Genomic DNA, 20,913 nt, shown 5'->3' on the forward strand with positions numbered 1-20,913 from the left:
CCAGACAGTAGCCCAATAAGCCCACTACAATAGATTTGTTAGAGAATGGGTTGGATATTGATCACTTAACAAGTTAAATTTAACCATAATGAGATAAGACGCCAATGAAATGACGAAGACCACAAATTTTGAAGAAAAAAGGATCCTCGATCATGCCTGAGGAATGTCTGTTTTATATATGTGTATTTCTTTTTCCCTTGAACAAATATGTCAGCTCTTGGTTACAAAGTTCTCTCTCTCTCTCTCTTTCTAAATCTCCCTCATAAGGATCTTCATTTTTCTTTTATATTTCACATAGATTATCTTAGTCCTACACTTGGAGGGCTGAGATTGCATTCCCAGGACTTCCGTCTCATTCGGAACATACTAGTAAGCATCTACCGCGCAATCTGAACTGTGCCATCACTGTTCAAGGTCATTTCCTCATTAATGTGGCCAGAGGATTAGTTGTCTTGCATTTAATGCGGAGGGGATGGCTTCTACACCCTTCTCTCTTCATCCTCCTCGTAACCTATGCCAAGTCTGCTTTATTTCCTCTGTGAAATTTTAACTTCATGCGCCTCCCATGGTTAATGCTCGTCCCCAAGGTTAGCTGGTGCTCATCCCCGTGGTTAACCAATGCTCGTCCCCAAGGTCTGAGGTGTATCCTCAGAAATAATCTTAGAAGTCCATTTAAATGGGATTAAGGATCCTCGTCCTCACAAATATTATAATTTATAATTGAGATTTTCAATTACATGTTTCAATTAAAATGATATAGAAAAAATTAGACAATTCAATTGTTGCGTAAAATGTTTTGTTGGTAACATTACTTTTTTTTTCCTAACCAAGTTAGCATCTTTTCTTGAATCAAATATGTACGTGTTTTGTTTGACACAACAACTAGTTCCATTAAAACTTTAAATGGAAAGGAAATTCAAAAATAATATTGACTTAAATTAAAAAGTTGAGAATAGTCTTCGTTAACAAAATTAATAGTTTAAGAATCAAATTAACTAGTCGCTAACCCATGCAATGCATGGTATTATTTAACATAAATGTGTAAATTTTATATTGATTTTAATGTCAAAGTAAAAAAATAAAATTATTATTCTCTCAATAACTCAAATGATATTTCATTCCTAAATAACATCAATTTACCTCGATAGAGAAGCAGAAACTCTAGAAGTTGAAGCCCACCAAGCTCTCTTGTAGTCTTGTGCTGTTTTTGTACCTCCTTATAGTGTTTTTCTCATTCTTTGTCGATTAGCCACTAATTAGGTGAAATTTTTAAACTAACAAAGAATTGGTTGGAGTTTGTTATGGCCATTGGCTAAATCAAACATTTCAACTAGATGTTAGAACCAACAAAAACATAAATTGAAAGGAAATAAAGAGACCCAAATATTAAAACAAAAGACAATCAAGATAATTCAGTCATTCTAAAAACATACAATTTAATATAATGTCTTATAGAAATAATTAGTATTAGTTTAAAACATCCAATATAGTACGAATAATAACTGATTCAATGATTATTCATAAAAGCAAACACTAATAAGTTGATTATATATATGGTGACAATATTGGAATTTAGTATCACCTCCTTGATTTGTCAAAACATTATTAGAATTTGAAATTAATATAAGGAGAGGATAATGAAAAGATATTGAAAACTTAATTAAGATTAATTCAATCTTTCAAACACACCTATTGAATTCTACAAAATGGAATAAAATATTTTAAATTCAAATGCTAAACATGTTCACTTTTAATCACAAAAGATTGATTTCATAAACAGAAGTAGTGACTCACCACCAAATTTAGGAAGTTCATCTTCTTGCTTCATGCTTCTTGTTTTTAAATTTTAAATTATAAAGTTCTACAATAAAAAGATTAGGTGCGAAATTTGTATTGGATAAAATACAATAAATCAACGTACTAAACCTGATGTTTAGGTTTTGCTAGATAAAACCCAACTATTGAATATGAGTAGTCACAATGCTGCTCTTTAACTTAGTTTGCTCTCTCTCTTTGCTGATTGGCGCCAATCTAAAAACCAAAAAAAAAAAAACCCCATATATAGGAACACTCCTGCATATGCAATTCTCATCAAAAAAGAAAAGAAAAGAAAAGAAAAGCAATCTATATATCAATTCCAAGAAATACTAAACAAATAATTCCAAGAAACAAAGAGGGAGTGGAAAATCAACATTCACCGAGGAGTGGGACGCAAAGATACTAATGAGGTTTAATATTTGTGTTGGTGCTGTAAAGGGAGGTTTGTATGCGAGAAAGAAAAAAAAAAAATCAGGGTTTATGTTTGTGTTAGTGCCATACAGGGTTCTTATGCAAGAAATGAAGAAACCCTAAAGGTTTTTTTAAAAATAAAACTTTATAAAAAAAATATTAATGAGGTGTAAATTTGTTGAACATATATATTATGAAACATAAGCCAAAAGGACTAACATGTGCCATCAGTACATTGCAATTGGAAGAAGGGCGGAGACTGTACCACTGTCTTTAGCTACGAACATGCCCAGCCTAATTATTACTTTTTCCGCTTCATGCTCAATGAAAGTCTTCTACTTATCATGAAACGGTGTGAGACTGTATTAAATGGTTTGCAAAACATATATCTAATAGAGTTTTACTTAAACTAAACTATTGTAACACTTGATAAGATAATTACACGTTGAAGAGAAATAATAAATATATAAAATATAAAACCTAAAATAAAAAGAAAAATAAAATAGTGATGACGTGGAAAATTATGGGAGCTTCAGAAGTTTCGGTTTTAAACATGCTAAGATGTTTATGTTAATTAATGTAAATCAGCATAAAATTAATATCAGCATCTAACACCCTACTATTGCATGAATTATTATTAAAATTGACCTAATATTTTTACTTTAACCCCAAGCAATCATCCCGAATTTACAAATTAAAACAACCCAAATTAAAAAAATTAAAAAAAAAATTGAAAGCAAAATTCACAATAACACACACTTAAATATATAGACACAAAGAAACTCTGAATTCAATAATTACAAACAATATTAATTTCTAAACATTAAAAAAATATGAAATTAGAGTTAAAATAAAGATACTCACATGAAAATTGAATTAACTTTGACAATAAGGGAGAGGCAGCGAAGTCATGGAGATTTCACATCACCATAAATATTCATTGTTTTTACATCACCCTTTTTATATTTAATCAATTTTCTGTCTCCATTATTTGTGGAGTGATGTTCATTATCATGGTTTTTGATAGTCAAATCTTGGTCTCATGGCTACCTGTGGGATTTACACATATTGGAAAACAGATCTTTCAAAAAGTGAATAAAGTTTTTGTTAAAATTAATCTGTTAGTTTTCATGGAAGATATACAATTAATTCTGAAGACCATAATAAGCATATAAATTAGATCAAAGTTAACAAAAATAACTTAAACAAAAGGCAACCCGCACACAAAACATATTCAATTTGATAAAAAAAAATAAAGAAGGGAATTTCATGAAAAAAACAAAAAGGAGAAGGCAAATACATACATGCAAGTTTCACAGGTAAGGTAAGTATTAGAAGGAAAGAATACATCAAGAAACTGTATGGTAGGAAAAGGGAAAAATATACCAAATTGTATATATACCAAGGAAGTCAATACCGTACCGGAGGCTGTACCGGTTTGGCCACCGGTACGATATATTTCGGATACCGGTCAATACCGGTGTACCGTTTCGGGTTTACCGCTATTTTATATATATATATATATATATATATATATATATATATATATATATATTATACACACTAAAATCTCTAGAACCATGGTTATAAACATATAATATTTCACTTATATTATAGTAAATATAAAAGTTTATCATAAAATATTACCTCAATTCAGAAAAAATTATTCATAGTTTTAAACTTTAGTATTAATTAAAAGGAAAAAAAAAACACAATATAAAAAATAGAAAGCTTAGTTGTTCATTGCATACTAAAAAAACAAATAGTACTAATAAGTTAATGTAAATAAGTTATTATTATGTCCTTACAAAAATTCAAAAATTACAAAACTAAAAATAAAAAAAAAAAAAAAAGTTTTTTTCTATACCGGCCGGTACGCCCGGTATTGGCCGGTATTGCCCGAAATTGGCCAGTACGCTACCGGTACGGCCGGTATTTTTTCCGGTACAAAATAGAAGTGTACCGGTACCGGTGCACTGACCGGTACGGTACGTACCGGCCGGTACGGCCGGTACCGGTACGGTATCGACCACCCTGATATATACCCCCACTTTTATATTACATAATTTTAAGTTATGAAGAAATTGATAACTTGATATGAACAGAAAGAAAAAAAAGTTTACATAATTAAAAAGTTTCTGTTAATTACATATTAGTTTTTTTTTATACTTTATCCCAAAAAAAAGTTAATGTTATTAGACTGTTATTAGAATTTTCTTTAGTTTACGTTAAAGTTAATAAATATTAGCTATTTTTTTGTTATTTATTCCAAAAAAATTTGAGAAGAAAAAATAATACTTTTAAATTTGTTACTTTATTATTAGGAAATAGATTATGTAGGAAAAATGTTTATCCCAAAAAAACAAAAAAAAACTAACGTAAGCTAGTAAAATTGTTACTTTATATATATATATATATATAAAGTTCATTAGAACACTTACTGTTACTTTATCTAAAGAAGTAGATAAAGATCAAAATCTTTTTTTTTTTTTTTAATCTAAAAACTTAAGTGAATGAATTTATTGAAAAATCTAAAAATCTAAAAAAAAATCTGTAATTTGGTGAAGCCATTTGACGCAATCACAGCCTATAAGCCCAACTTTTATTATATAGTATACTAATCGTTAACCCGTACGATGCATGGAAAAATTATTGACTCTGAAAAAAAAAATCCAACAATGAGTAAATAGACATTCTAAAAAAAATAATAAAAATAATTGGAATTCATCCAAACAAATAATTAATCAACCCAAAATATAGCTTTTAATAAGAAAAAAAAAAATCACATGAACCTAAATAAAAAGCATATAAGATGAAGAATTACGATCAACCTACTAAGACGTAAATACCAAAAACCCTAAAACTTAAAACTTCAAAAGTTATAGAATCTCCAAATTCTACTTCAAAATCAAACCAAATTCAACAAATTTATATATAACATACCAAATAAAAATGTATCGTTCCTTAGGCTAGAAAACATAGGTTGCATCTTTGATTTTTCTCCAAAAATAGATATACTTTATCTGCTGTATACAATAAAAAAAAAAAATAATTAGTAGAAATTTCAACCCAAAAACCAAACTCACGATTATCACGTGAGTCTCTTTTTTTTAACGTTAGTCTCTTTTTTTTTTTTTTTTTTTTTTTGAGTCCTTTCATAATTTTTGTATTTATATAGATTATCAACGTTTGAATTTAAATTTAACTTGGACTTGTTAGAAAGATAGAGTTTCACTCCTTGTTAAGTTTTAATTAAACAAAAATAATTTTATTTAAAAAAGAAAATGATAATGATGAGTTTGAATTTAAGTTAGACTTATTAAAAAGATAGAGTTTCACTCCGAATTAAGTTTGAACTAAAAATAATAATTTTATTTAAATATTGTGCTAACATAGAAAATTTTGAGAGCCTCACAAGTTTCGGTTATATAGACACACACACACACACACATATATATATATATATAGATAGATAGATAGATAGATAAATTTGTGCACAAATATTTTGAAGACCAAATCAATAATTTAATACAAAAGGGGTACATTCTCAAAGTATTTAGTAAAGTTCAATTTAGTTACTCAACTATATTAACTTCATCAATTTAATTTTTCAACTTTCAAAATCAAGTAAATATTATCCTCAAGTCCTATTTTCATTAAATTTATAATAAAAATAGTAGTTGAAATTAACTTGATTTTGAAACTTTCACACTTTTATAATAATCTTTAACGTGTTCTTCAATTTCCACCTCAATTAATTTTGTTTCAATTTTAAATTAATTTAATTAAAATTTAATGAGAGATGAGATTAAATTATGAAATTAACTTTATTTAAAAAAATAATTGAACTAGCAAATTGATATTACCAATTTTGATAAGAGAAATTACATAAAAATTCTCAAAGTATATACTTATTTTAGATTAGGTCCCATTTTTTTAAGTCATAAATTAAATATTTAAAAAATATATATAAAGTCTCTATCAATGTTTGTTATTTATTTTCATTATTTTAGACAGCAACAAAACAAAGACAATGAGACATCATTGATTAAATTCAGCAATCCATTTAAGACTTATTGGAATAAATTTTGTAGCGATTTGAATAAATAGAGTAAAGAGACAAAATTTTGTTTAAAGAGAGGAAAAAATTGCTTAAAAAATTATAAGAAAATGATTGTTAAAAAATTGAAAATAGTTTCTTTAGTGAAACACAAAGTTTTTTTTTTTTTTTTTAATGATTTCTCTTCTTTGTTTCTCTTTATTTTATTATTGCTCAAACTAAAATAAAAAATAAAGATAGATAATAATTTCAAATTAAAAAAAAAAATTATAACCCTTTTTTTTGAGAGAGTAAAAAAAAATTTATAAGCTTGTTATACCTAAAACACCTAATTTAAAACAATAGTGTCCAATCCCCCCCCCCCCCCAAATACAATCGACCTTTTGGCTTTTACAAACTTAGAGCACTTGCAGCAGTGGAGCTAAATAGCTATATAGCTATTTTAGCTCCACCAAAACACCAAAAAGAAGCATGCAGCAGTGGAGCTAAATCTATTTTTTTTTAGCTCCATTGCTACAGTGCACATCTATAGATAGATGTGCACTGTTCATGAGAGCTAAAAAAAAATTAATTTTTTATTTTGCGTTCACATTACCTTTTTATTTTTTATCTTTCTGCATTTCACTCTCCCGTCTCTCTCTTTTTACTGCCTCTCCATCTCTTCTTTCTTCCTCCACAGACCCTTCTTTCTTCCTCCACAGACCCATCGCCGATCTACACAAGCCCAGCCGCCACAGATCCCTCTCTCCCCACTTTTCCTCTCTCACTTCTCAACCCGCCTCAAATCGAAGCACTCTGTTTCGCTTTGCACACATTCCGTTTCGATCGAGAAGGACCAAGCCACGCCGTTGGCGGCGAAATCGGGCGATCCAAGCTCCATTGTCGACCAAAGCTTCATCTTCGATCCAAGCTCCACTAGCTCCGTCTTCATGGGTTTCTTTGGGTTTCATTGGGTTTCTTGTGGGTTTCTCTGGGTTGGATTTCGTGGTTGTGGCTGGATTTCTTGGCTTGCTAGTTGTTGATGGGTGGTTGTGGGCGGTTGTTGCTGTGGTGGTGGATCGGTTTGTGGTGTTTTTATTGTAGTGAGGTGGATTATTTTATTGTGGTAGATATATCATTTTATTGTGATGTTTATATTATTTTATTGTGTTGAAAGCTAAAGTAGATTCACTGTTGTAGCATGTGTATAAGTAAAATAGATAAAGTAACTTTTGGTAAAACTAAATTGTTAAATTTTTACCTCCACTGCTGTAGATGCTCTTAGGAGCTAAGTAATTTTCTTTTTAAAAAAAGAAAAAAAAAATAAAAGGAGTAATTTCATAGGTCTTTTAACGTAATTTCCAAGTTGATAACAAATAGGATGTTGTTACCGACTCCAAGTTTTTCAGTACCCACAATAAATTTGTAACCCAGACCGAGTGGCGAGGCTCAGCAACTCCGTCTCCAATGGCGGCGACTGAGTCCCCAAACAAGCGCCGCAAAACCCTATCCCCCACCTCAACCTCAACCTCGAAATCGAAAATCGAAGACGTCGACGACGAACCCAATAATCATCACCACCAAGAAGAGCAAGAACAATGGACGGCCAATTCAGCTTCACCGTGTATGATCTGCTTATCCGACGGTGGAGAATCGATCAGAGGCAAAATCGATTGCTGCGACCATTACTTCTGCTTCCTCTGCATCATGGAGTGGTCCAAGGTCGAGTCCCGCTGCCCCATATGCAAGCGCAGGTTCAGTACCATTCATAGGCTCTTCAAGGACGCTGTCCAACGCGTTGTCAAGGTCCCAGTTCGTGACCAGGTCTGCCCACTTTTCTCTTTCTTTTTGTTTATGCCTTTTGATTTTTGAAACCCATTCATTGTTTGTGCAAACTACACAAAACCCAATTGTGTACTCACACTAAGTCACACAAAAGACAGTTTTTTTTTTCTTTCAATTATTACAATCTCCTAATAGGAACTGTTTCACCTTGTTATTGTTTAATGTAAGATTCCAAAACGAAAAAATAAGCTTGGATAAAGCACATTGGTCCCTGAACTTTAGGCTTTTACCCGTGATCGCTTTTAGTCCAGAAAAACTTTTAAGATATCAATTTTAGTGCCTACAAGTGATTGATTTTAGTGCTTGATGTGTCAGTTTTTTAGTTTGGCCAATTCATATAAGGGACTAAAACTGATCACTCTAAACTACTTTATCAAAAATCATAGTTTTACGGTAATTTTTCCCACAAATTTACTTTCCACATTGCTAGTTAACATAATAGCTACCTTATCACAATCACAAGCTCGTAACAAATGAAAGGATTAGGTAGACTTCAAAATCGATAGAATATAATTGGATCTATCCCTTTACTAAATTAATATAACTACCATTATCTATTGCAACAATCACCGCATCCATAGAATTGTGACTTGAAATTTTGTAATTCAGCTCTCAACTTCCTCCACTAAATGCTTTATATGCTCTAACTTATGATAGTAATGGCTTTCCACATATTAATATCTTTCCTCGGTCGAAATTTCAATCTTGACTTCTCTCAAAAGTTTTTACATGATACATATTCCTTCCTCAACTTAGATTTTGATTTCACTAAAAATGTCTGAAATTTCAAATTATTTTTTGGCTTCGTAATTAAAAGAACTGTTGCGTTCTTGAGTGTCTCTTTGCTAACCAACATTATTATCTCCAAGGTATATTATGAAGGAAGCAGTGAGGTTAAAAGCATTCGAGCTTGATCCTCCTAAATCTTGTTCTCCATACTCAACAATTGAGTATTCTGTTTATTAAAAGCATTCAGATGATACATAATATTGGTACCTTCATCCATCTACAGATGATACAAGGCTTTCTTGAATCATCATAATATTATCATACTTACTCAAACATATATTATTCATTGTTTTCATCCAAGCTTTTTTGAATCATAATCAGATAGAAAGGCTAGCTCCTTTAGCCCTCCAAACTGCATCCTTATCAGTCCTTGTTACCCCAAGATATCTTTAATAGTGTTTCACTCTTAAGGAACAAAATTATCTTCTCCATGAAAGGGTTCATTCTTGAACGTTGTGCTTGTTATATTTAAGGTCTTCTTCCAACCCTACTTCTAATCCTAATCAACCTAGCTTTGCTATCAAGTTGTAAAAAAGAATAAGATATTACGCACTAAACACAAAATTTAGTGTGCGTTTGGCATAGATTATTTTTGCCAACTTATTTTACTATTTAGCTTTTTTTGCTACTGTTCATGGGTCCCACTACACTTTTTGATACTATTCATCCCACTTTACTATTTCAGCTAACTTTTACCTTTATCTACAGTACTTTCAGCAAAAATGTTTCAGATTCAACTAAATAAGTTGTTGCCAAATAGACACCTAAATGGTTTCGTTAGTAAAAATCACAAACTTACGACTCTTAAACCTAAAACCCCAATACCCCAATGGCACACTAACACACCATACAAAACTGTGTCTTTTAACAATCACATACAAAACAAAGGCTATCTACCATTTTATTTATTGGAACTATCAAATCTCCCTAATCAACTTGGGATTTTCACTCTTAATAGGAATAATTGCATCTCATCGCTTTTATTAATTTGTAGTGAGATAACAAAACCAACAACGTAACTTTTACATTACAACCTCATAGGTGAAATTCAGCAGTTTTTAATCTACTGCAAAGATTGTGATTATGTTGGTTTGACATTACTATTAATCTCTATATTGATTATGCCAAAAGACAATTTAAAAAACTAAGAAAAGTAAAGAAGATGTGCTCTAATTGATTGTAATTGGGACTTTAAAAAAAATAAAAAATAAAACTTACCCCATGTCCCTAGGGTATGTTTGTGGAAGAGAAATCCTAATGAAGTGGACTTGAGAAATCAACACAGAATACTCTCTCTCTCTCTCTCTCTCTCTCTCTCTCTCTCTCTCAGTGTGTCTACGCATGTGCATGTGCATTTTGTGTTAAGATTCTCACAACCCAATTAGTTCAGGTTTGTCTTCATCATATACACTTGAACCATCTAGGGTTAGCATTTGTCCAACCTCAGTTATTGGTTCTTTTTTTACTTTATTTTATTTTATTTAGAGAATTAGCAAAAATTCTATTAATTTTGGTTGAGATGGCAGAAGCTTTGACACCTATTTGTTGTGTGTGTAATTAAATAATAATGGGATTATGCAAAATAGAAATAAAAAATAGAAAAGACAATTACAAAGGGAACACAAAGATTTACGAGATTCGGCCTTAGGCCTACATCCATGGGTGGCGTCAAGGAGAAAGTTTCACTAACAAAATAAGGATATTACAAAGGTAGCGTCAAGAAATTCTGTCTTACATCACAAAGGCACTCCCACAAAACTGAAGCCCCAAATACACCCTAAAGCTCTCTTACCAAAAACATGTGATAAAAGAAACTTGGAATTTCTCTAAGAATCAATGCCACAGCTTAGCTCTATGTTGCGGCACTACTTAATTGACATAGCCAAAACAACCTTTTATTAGATGATGCAATAGTCTGCTGGCTCTTAGAGTTTTAGAGTAAAACCAAAAGTCGGCTAGGGTATACTGATTAAGAGAAAATCAAAAACAAGGGTTCTAATAGGACTCGGTCAATTAATTGACCAAAGAAAAGCCACCTACATAGCAATTTTGATTTCAGAACGCATGTGTATTCTTAAATAGAAAAATGTAAGAACAGCACATCACAAAAATTACCAAATAACTATATCAAATGTATTAATTGTATCATACTTCTAAAACTTCATATTGTTGTGTGCTTATTGGAATCTAATTGGGCCGTACCTATAATCTCAAGCCAAAAATAACTATTAAAGACTATCACATATGAGCCCATTGCTTTCTTTGATCTTGAGTGAGGGTGTGCTGACTTATTGTTGTGTGTGGCAAAATTGGAGGATTAGCTCCTTTGTTTTTTTTTTTTTTGCCAATTTTTACTTGGATATAAAACTTATCTGCACTCGAATCTAATAGACCAACTTATGCATCTTTTGCAGGTTTTCACTCCTTATGGAAACTCAACATCTGGGCCTCCTGATCCTTATTCACAAATTCAATGTAATGTGTGCCATCAAACGACAGATGATAGTCTTCTCTTACTTTGTGATCTTTGTGATTCAGCTTCTCATACATACTGTGTTGGCCTGGGTTTCACTGTACCTGAGGGAGATTGGTTTTGTCATGACTGCACTGTCTGTAGAAATGAACATATTGTTAGGGAAATGGATGATGATAGTGACAATGAAACTGTATTGCCAACAGCTGAGGAACACGTTACCATCTTTGATATGGTACAAGACTCAAATAGCCGTACAGTCAACAGAACAGCTACAATAATCTTTTCAAATACAAATCAGCTGTCACCTTCTGTCGCCCCTGATAGTGGAAACAATGTTGCACAGGGAGCAAACGGGCCTGCGACAAGAAAATTTCAGAATGTTGCTGATAGAGCAACTCAATCAGGTCCAAGAACATTGCAACGTCGTCGAAATGTCCACAGTCGTGTACGGGCACTTCGTCAAAATTGGAATGCCTTTCGTAATGGGTCATTGAGCTTTTCCTCCAGTTCACTTAAATCTGGCAATGGAAGTTGTCAAAAACAGAAGACTAGTGCAGTATTGCATGACAGATCAGGTCAACAACATTTGTCGTCTTCGACAAGTAGTCAGCAATTGACAACTGAGGATGGTTCTGCTCAAAGTTCTGGGGACAACAGAGGCTCAGATGATATTGACAAAGCATGGAAAATGATGATTAGGGCAAAGTCAATGGAACTTGCTCGTGAAAGGACAAGGTCTATTGATCAGGTCACAAAACTTCCTTCTAGCACCGGAAGAGCCTCAAAAGATGCTACTAGTATAAGTTCAAGTTTCCAATTATTTAAACAACCACAATTTGGAGCTAAGGATCTAGGAAGAACTACAAAGGAGAAGGAAAATAAATATTGTTCTATTGAAAAAGAAAAAGGAAAGTGTCAATTTCCCAAGTTGGAAAAGCAAAAGCAGAGTAGTGTTACTACTAATGAGACTGTAGAATCTAGTGAGGGTCTCAAAACTACTCATCGACCAGGATCTTTTAAGTCTTCTTTCTCTAGGTATGAATGGTCTAGTATTAAAGGTGATGTTTGTTGTCAAAATGGATCAAGACTGTTACAGAAAAATATTAATGGAGCCTCATCAAATGTCCCTGATGAGCAAAATGGATCTTCTTCTTTGATGGATGTGGTTGGATCGATGTCAGGGGCTTCTGATCCATTTTATGCCAAACTAGAGCTCAGTACATCTTCTCCTGGTAAGGCAGATGTTCCTAAGGAAAGAGTTAGATTAGGAAAGGATTGTACCCAAAGCAATGATAGAAAAGACAATGATGCCAAATGTGAGATCCAATCTCTTGTCAAGCTGAACATGAAGATTCTAAGTAGAGACAAGAAATTAGGTATGATTATCTTTGAATATATTCTTCTATCTATATATATTTAATTATTTACTGTATATGTTATATTTTATTAATGGGTAGAGTCAGTAGGTGATTGAGGTTACTTAGAGTAATTTAAGTCTGTTGTATCTTATCTGAGGACACTGCTAGGTACTAAATGCACGGTGTGGGTTTCATTTTAATGCATCCAGATATTTTATAACTGATGAAGTGTGGTCCTTGCCAAACTGAGTCAAGATTCTTCTTGAAGCATATTGCCATCTCTTTGGCATGGAATGTGCTGAATTTGGCATGCTTTATCATAATTAAACAACTGACCTACCCCTTCAGCATTGACCCCCTGGCCAATGTAGTGCCCCCAACCTTAAGTATGAAAGAAATTGGGGGGTAATCAAACAACTGAATAAATAAAATTTTACTTTTTAGCTTGTTGGAAATTGTTTTGTTACCTTTCCAGATTCTGCTTGTAAATTTTAAAAACCATTATGGCCTTTCTGTACTTGCCTGTTTGTATGATGTCAGTTTCATCGGATTGGAACCGCTTTTTTGTTATTAGAAAAAGGACATGTGAATCGAATACAATGAAATTGTTTGCTTTTGCAGGAGTTGATGCATTCAAAGAAATTGCAAGGCTTGCCACACATACCATCTTGGCTGCATGCGGTTTAGAGCACCGTAAGTCTGGGGTTCACTTCTTCCCAAGATCAGTGTGCAGCCACATGGAACATATGCAGCAGCTCCACAAGTCCACTTTAATGCCTAATTCTTGCCGAGAATGCTTTTGTACATTTGTAAAAGATGTTGTAGAATCCATTATGTTTGAGAAAGTAGGTTGTGTAAAATCTAGTTGAAATGTCTGCTGCTGAGATGTTCAAAACCTTTTTTTAAAAATATTTTTATTATTATTTATTTTTAAAGGCGCTTCTCAAGTTGTTAATAGAGCTCCTTCCCACTCATGTAATAGGAACATTGAATTATTTATTTAAAATTCTAAAATAAATTGGAGCAGGTATATGAATTGAACTCGACAGCTTTCGTAACCACATGTTTTTAAATCTTGTTCTTGAATTGGTCTTTTTTTTGTCTCTTTTGTTCGTTTTGTTTATCAATTATTTAGCATATGGGGGCCAAGATTATCTTCTCGAAGAAGCACATGCACAACAGACTGCTTTCCAAACATTTCTCTTATAGTTTTACATGGACATGTATAGGATCTGATAAGAATTGTAACTTCTCTTATAGTTTTACATCAATACAATTTTCTAGCTTTCACTTCATAAAAGAATTGAGGCTTTGAAATACTACATTGAAATGCCAGCAATTGCATGGAATTTCTTGTTTTAGAATAGCTTGCAACTGGTGACAAACTGAAGAAGTTTCAAATTAATCACAATGAATTTTACATAAAGCAGCTAAACGTGGTTCCAAAGGAATCTGAAAATTTACATTATGTAGATATGACTGTGTTTGACATCTCTATTGAAAGTTCAACATAATATAAATAAAATATAATTAATTAATGTTATATATAAATAAACTTTTTTTTTTTTTTTTTTTGTCTTTCCCGGTAAAGTCTACGAACCCATCTTTCATTCCATCTTTCATCACAGACTCATGGGAGAAGAAGTCAGTAACTCCAAGAACCATTGACAAAATCAAAGCACCCGCAAAAAACAAGATTAGTTAGGACTACTTGAAATTCGTTTATTTTACTGAAATTAAAATTTTAAAAAAAAAATACTGTGAATAAAAGTAAAAATTAACTAAAATAGTATAATAAAACTCATGAATAGTACCAAAAAGTGCAATAAGACCATGAATAGTAACAAAAATAAGCTGAATAATAGCAAAAATAAATTAAATAGTAAAATAAGTTGGTAAAATCAATCATGCCAAACGGACTAGTCTAGCGTTAAATTTCGTGACTCTATTGAAAACAAAATGTACACACTGCTCTTCTTTCCTTTTCTCCTTTTACAGCTCTTTTTCCTCACCACCAAAACATACTATTTCTCCAGAACTCCAGATAGTCCACATGGAGAAGATATGGGAAAACAACAATATACTTGAAACAAAAGAAAGTAATTGATGTAGTCTATCTCATTTTCTTCACTAGGCTAATTACCGACGTAAATGAAACCTCTGTGACTAAGAATATCTACAGCTCAGGCTACTTACTAACTATAGAATATTTCTTAGAGGAAGTAATATTGTGGAACTTACAAATCCCCATCACCCACTATACCTAAAGAGCTTTATTCTTCTTGGAAGATTTGTATGTTACATTAACAGGTAGTCAATCTGCCTCAAAACTGACATGAAGTCCCAAGCCTCTGTCTCTGTATCTGCCCAGTGGAGCTGGACCTGTGGTTTGCAAAGGCAGGGTAAAGAAGTTCCTTGAACTTCTCAAGAAAAAGAATCCACTCCTCTTTGCTCATATCAGCAAGCTTCACAAAGCTTGTTGTGTAGGGCAGCTGCTCATTTGCACTTCTTCTGATTCCAGACACAGTACCCATTCCACTTTGGAGTCGATGGCTTCTTCCACCAACCAAGTCAGTTTTTTTCGGAGACTTGGAAGACTTCGGAGTAATTTGAAACAAATCCTGGTTTGGCCAGTCAGTGACATCTACTTCAATCTCTCCAAAATTCTCATCTAGCTTAGAGTGCGGGTAATGACCACTTGCACCTTTGGACCCTGAACAGAATAAACCTTTGTTCAAGAAATCCATTGCCATTTGTGGGAAAAGGTCACCCTCTAGATCCTCACTATCTATATCAAACATGTAATCTTCTCCACCTTTGGCCTCAAAGACTGACATATCACTGTTTGCTATCATCCTCTTTGCCTCAATGCATACAACCTCAAGCTCACTTGGCTGCTCCTCCTGCCGGCTGAACTCCCTGCTCATCATCTCACCAATCTCAGAAAGACAGAGTCCAAAAGATGCTGCTTCCTTAAGGAATATTGTGCAGAGAACCAGGACCCGCAGGCAAGCCTCCCGAATCATGGGCAGCTCTTTCCATAGCATGTCAGAATCACGAACTGGATCAAGATTCTTAATATACTCTAGCTCGTCCTCAGAGAAAGGAATAGATGCTTGAGGCCAATGAATCCACTCAAAATATGGGTCCTCCAAGCTCTCTGGCAAGCAAAGGCCATGATCAATTGGAATGAGTTCCATCTGACACAACCCCCCAACCTTATTAAGCTTTTGAACCAAAAGATTTCCCGCATGCCTATCAGTGTTAAAGATCCTAATATCTAATATCCCTATTCTATGTACAGTGGCAACAGGAAAGCTTGAGGGTCCATGGTCACTGGCATCAAAATCGTGAGGAATGAATTGCTGGAGAGATGCAATCTTGCTAACATTTTTCCTACTCTGAAAGTTGTTTACATTCACATCATCATTCACATTAAAGATTGAGTGTGTAACCTTTACAAGAACAGTTGGAGGTACGTTGGCAAATTGATCATAATCCAAAAGGTAGGCTGCAACTTCTCGAAATCCTGTTTCCCCAACCCGCACTGAAGGTTTCAGGCCAGGTTGCCCAAGAGCTTTTCCTACAAATCCCTTTGGGTTGTTTGGTGCAAAAGGCTCCTCATCCGTAGGCTTAACAATGGCAACACTCTCACCTCTGCTATTTCTAAAATAATAAGCACCACCAAGCCCACCATGAACAGGGATTGGATCAACACCATTCTTGATCGCTTTCGCAATGACCTTAATCAGTTCCTTAGTTCTGTCACAGTGACTTGAACACCCTAATATCTCAATAGGACCACTCTGATCTCGCTGTTGGAGATTTCTTCCAGTTGGTGAGAGACACGGAGTTGATAAGCTTCTGTGCATGACATTCTTAGTTAGAAGAAGTTGGGAATCATGCTGAATGGCACTGAGGTCATTCTTTAAAATGACATCCCCAAATGTCAAAGATCTCTCATCGGTAGGAACATTGAGGGCAAGCTGCAATCTTCTTTTCACCGTATGGGCATTGTCACTCCTATCCAGATCCATTCCCAAGACACAGCCAGTCTCAGTCTGCACAAAGACACGCCTTCTCCTCCTAGCAGGTGTTCCTCTAACGTTCCCATAGCACTCACAATTGCTTGAGCCACTAGAAACTGCAACAGCCATCTGAGTATGAACAAGACCATCCAACTTATGAGACATGGGATGAAGAAGTCCCGTAACTCACAAGCTTGGTTATAAAATGTGACGGCAGCATACAAACTCTCCTCTCTCAAGCAGATGCCCAACTCAATCCTTGACACCGACGAATGGAAGAGAAACGTGGCAGTCAAACAATCATCAACTAACCTAGCATTATGCAAATTTCCCCCCCAAAATCTGCTTACATGGTAAACAAGAGGAGAAATGTAGCCGTGTCGCTACATTGGGGACCCCATCTAACACTGCCGAATCATTCAGAAGAACCAAAATCTGAAAAAGAATAAAATACATTAGGGTAGGGACAGAAGGCACCATCACATGATGAATAATGAAGCAGCTACTCTCTTTTTCCTTTCTTTTTTTAATAAATAATTATGAAGCAGCTACTTCTAATTAAAATTATATTAATAGATATATTATAAGTTTATATAACTCCTCCGCAACACAAATTATTCATCAATTTCAAGAAAATGACAAAAATTAGATTTCAATATAGCTGTAACTTTTTCAAAACCAAATTAAAGAGAAACATATAAAATAGAAATTCCAAAAAAGAAACACTCTCAATATCATTTGAACCTTCAAGTAAAGAAACATATCAATGCTAGGAAGCACGAACACTTCATATAACATGCCATACCCATTTGTACCAGTGTCATACCCACTGACTCTGAGTGATGTTATAATTTATTAGAAATTTCTTGTATCCCCATGTCGTACCCGAACCCGTGTCCGTGCTTCCTAGCGATTATGGTAAGTTTTAATCATTTTACAATTTTAACGCTACCTCAATTCATTAGAACTACTCTAATTTCTAGAAATTTCAAACTCTCACACAGACACATCCTCTAAAAATAGCAATTACATATGAATAAAGTGAAGCTGAAATAAAATAACAAATGCGATTCTTTCTTCTTCTTTTTTAAGGAAAATTAATGCAATTCTTAATCTGCCAGTTACAAATTCAAATTAAACCGAAAAAAGAAAGAAGTAAAGATTGAAGAAAACAGAAGTGCTCACATAACCTAACTTCTTTTTTTTTTGCTATTAATTTCTTTCTCAGTCTGTTTGGTTGCTGAGAAAATGGAAAAAGAATTCCAGGAATCACATAGTGATGCCGCTTTAAACCTTAAATCTTGGAAAAATAAAAGAAGCCAGCTTAATTCACTTGAGTTAAATTGCTTTTTCTTTTTCTTTTTCCATACATTTAGAAAGCTTGTTTACAAGTTTCGCCGTCTTCTTTTTCCCGCACTTTCTCACTAACCAAACAGAGCATTAAGCAATGCAGAAAAAAGAGATAATGCGGTTCAAATTTCAGAAACAGAGGCTTTTTTTTTTACACAAATCAAGATTCAAAATTCGAAAATATTGATTTTTGAGAACTTCGATTGAAGAAGAAGAAGAAGAAGAAGAAGAAGAAGGAAAAGCTCACCGAAGATCAGAGTCTCAGAGAGATCACCGCCGTAGGAGGGAGGAGGAGAAGAAAGTCAAACAAATGAACGGCTAGGCTTGGAGTTGAAAAGGAGATTCAACGGCTATGATGAATCCATCATCAAACTTTGTTTTCGTAATAACTCTGCTGCCTCTTCTCTCCAAGCCCAAAACCCCTCTCTCTCTCTCTCTCTCTCTCTCTTAACCTCTTTACGTACAAAATGAGTAACCATGGTTAGCGATTATATATACGATGGCTCCTTCTTTGAAATTACTAGAAAGACCTGAGGTTGACTGCTTTTGATTTGGACTCATAATGATTTACAGAACATATTTCAATAATTTCCCCATCTTCTTTTTTTAATAATAATTTTGATTTATACCGTGTTTATTACAAACTACTTGTTACACGCACGAAAATTACATTAAAAACGTGATTTAGTGCCTGTTTGGTAAAATTATTAGTTTTAACTAACTTTTTTTTCTTTCTTTATGGTGCTTTTAGCAAAATATTTTTAGTTTCAGCAAAATAAGCGAATCCTAAACGAATCCTTAAAATCATGATTTGCAAGTTAGCAATAGCAACTTACAATCTTCGAGTGTGTAAATGTGTGTAACAACTATTTCATTTTATCACACAAAGTTTCAAAATTTTGATTTACTCCTTTAATGTGAGATATCATTTGGATTTGTTCCTTTAATGTGATATATCATTTGGATTTGTTCCTTCGCGTCAAAGCATTAACTTTTCGTTACGTATCAAATTAACATCCCATCAACACCCTCTACGGCTATATTTGTTTTTATTTTTGAACTCTTTACGTTTATACTTGTTAGATTTTGCCCCCTTTATGTTTGAAATAGTTTTGATTTTGCATGCTTTATGTTTGGGTTTGTTTTGATCCATTTTGAATTTAGCGAATAATTAGGCAAAGTTCATTGCCAAAAATGAAGTAAATCCAAATATTATCTAATGTTAGGGATGCAGATCAAAATTTTAAAACTTTAGAAGGAGCAAAACTTAAATTACTTAGAGGGTGTTTGGCAAGTAAGTTCTAACACATTTTAAACAACCTTACACACATTTCAACATACTTTTTCACCCACACGTATATAAAAAACAATCAAACAACATTACTCAAACTAACCAACCAAACAGACCCTTAAATTTTAAGGGTGTAATTTGAACTTGGTCCTTTAAAAAAATTAAATTACAAATTACACCCTTAATCTTTAGGGTAATTTTGATTTTAACGCCAAAAATTTCAACATTCTAATTTACTCCTATTTGGGAAAATAATTTTGTCCATATCTATTAATGAAAATGGTCGTTAGGTGCAGCATTATCTCAAAACAACAGCATTGAAACTACATGCATTTTGTAAGAGTCAATAAAAAAGTTATTTAACACTTTATATTTTTTTTTTTTTTCTCTTTTCTTTTTTTCTTTCCACTTTACTTTTTTTTTTCTTTTGCTCATCTCTCTTAGATCTTACGCTCATATGTTTCTTTGTCAAATCTCACTCTTAGAGTACGCTTAGAAATACCTTATTTAGTTGAAATTAAAGACTTTTTGCTAAAAGTATTGTAAATAAAACTAAAAGCTAGCTTAAAAATACATTAGAACCTATGAATAGTATCAAAAAATGCAATGAGACCCATAAATTATAGTAAAAATAAGCTAAATAATAAAAAAAGTTGCATTTTTCAGCCAATGCCAAACACAACGAAAGAGTAATATACCTTTAGATTGTGCTGCTGAAACTTAAATTCCCAAACAACGTGTTAATGAGACTGGGAAGTTATGAAATGCGGAAAAGATTTAGAGAAGAACAACCGGTTGGGGTTCATTCAATCCCAAAATTGTTCATTCTAGAAAATGTTGAAAATAAAAGACAATATTTTATTTTGGGATTTATTTTAATTTTTAAATTTTTTTTAAAGTTATTTAAGTACATGATACTTAAATTGATGTGGCATGGACCAATAAGCACATATAACAGGCTTAGGTTGCATTTAACAAATATACATTAGCACCAGGCAAAAACAGAAGGGCTTTTTTTCCCAATGATCTTTAATGTTGTAAAAGTGATTCAAAATTTTGGAACTTGGGGAGATTACCTCACTTTAAGTGTAATTTTCAATTTATAATTAAAAAAGTATAATTTGTAATTTAATATCTCTTTTTTTTTCTTTTGAAAAATGAACTTGATTTTGTTTCGTCTTTTACTCCTTTTTTTATTTGTTTGTTTATTTTATTTTATTTTTTTCAATTTGGTTTCAACATATTTCTATACACTTTTAGATAGGGTAGAGGAGGAAGGTCGAACCACTTTTAGATAGGTTCAATATATCGTACTGGAAGTGGAAGCCAATTGACAATTTGCCAATTTCAATATATTTCATGACTTTCCCTTTTTTTTTTTAATTTACTAAGATGAAGTTTGTGAGAAAAATTAATTTTGAGAATAGTATTTGCAAAAAAGGTGGAAGAATAATTGTATTTTATATATATATATATATATATATATATTTCTTGTTGATAAAATTGTA

The 20,913-nt window shown here is 32.9% G+C and overlaps 2 protein-coding genes across 2 annotated transcripts; one reads left to right on the plus strand and one right to left on the minus strand.

The window, feature by feature from the left end:
- Window positions 1-7,641: 7,641 nt before the first annotated feature.
- LOC142630193 (uncharacterized) lies at window positions 7,642-13,779 on the plus strand. The gene is made up of 3 exons (XM_075804156.1): window positions 7,642-8,092; window positions 11,317-12,754; window positions 13,358-13,779. The coding sequence occupies exons 1-3, from the start codon at window positions 7,736-7,738 to the stop codon at window positions 13,603-13,605; spliced, it is 2,043 nt and encodes a 680-aa protein (XP_075660271.1). The 5' UTR covers window positions 7,642-7,735; the 3' UTR covers window positions 13,606-13,779.
- An 832-nt stretch (window positions 13,780-14,611) lies between these two features.
- LOC142631646 (phosphatidylinositol 4-kinase gamma 7-like) lies at window positions 14,612-18,578 on the minus strand. The gene is made up of 2 exons (XM_075805860.1): window positions 18,362-18,578; window positions 14,612-17,199 (listed from the first exon to the last, which is right to left on the minus strand). Exon 2 carries the CDS (start codon window positions 16,927-16,929, stop codon window positions 15,061-15,063), a length of 1,869 nt encoding a protein of 622 aa, XP_075661975.1. The 5' UTR covers window positions 16,930-17,199; window positions 18,362-18,578; the 3' UTR covers window positions 14,612-15,060.
- Between the last annotated feature and the right edge of the window lie 2,335 nt (window positions 18,579-20,913).

The sequence above is a fragment of the Castanea sativa genome, chromosome 4 (assembly GCF_040712315.1).
Source record: "Castanea sativa cultivar Marrone di Chiusa Pesio chromosome 4, ASM4071231v1".
Lineage (NCBI taxonomy): Eukaryota > Viridiplantae > Streptophyta > Magnoliopsida > Fagales > Fagaceae > Castanea > Castanea sativa.

Bases quoted from the DNA above. Each gene is read 5' to 3' on its own strand.
- LOC142630193 (XM_075804156.1), top strand. From the start codon at position 7,736: ATGGCGGCGACTGAGTCCCCAAACAAGCGCCGCAAAACCCTATCCCCC. The intron at 8,093-11,316 runs GTCTGCCCACTT...CATCTTTTGCAG, and splicing joins AGGTCCCAGTTCGTGACCAG to GTTTTCACTCCTTATGGAAA. The intron at 12,755-13,357 runs GTATGATTATCT...TTGCTTTTGCAG, and splicing joins AAGTAGAGACAAGAAATTAG to GAGTTGATGCATTCAAAGAA.
- LOC142631646 (XM_075805860.1), bottom strand. From the start codon at position 16,929: ATGTCTCATAAGTTGGATGGTCTTGTTCATACTCAGATGGCTGTTGCA.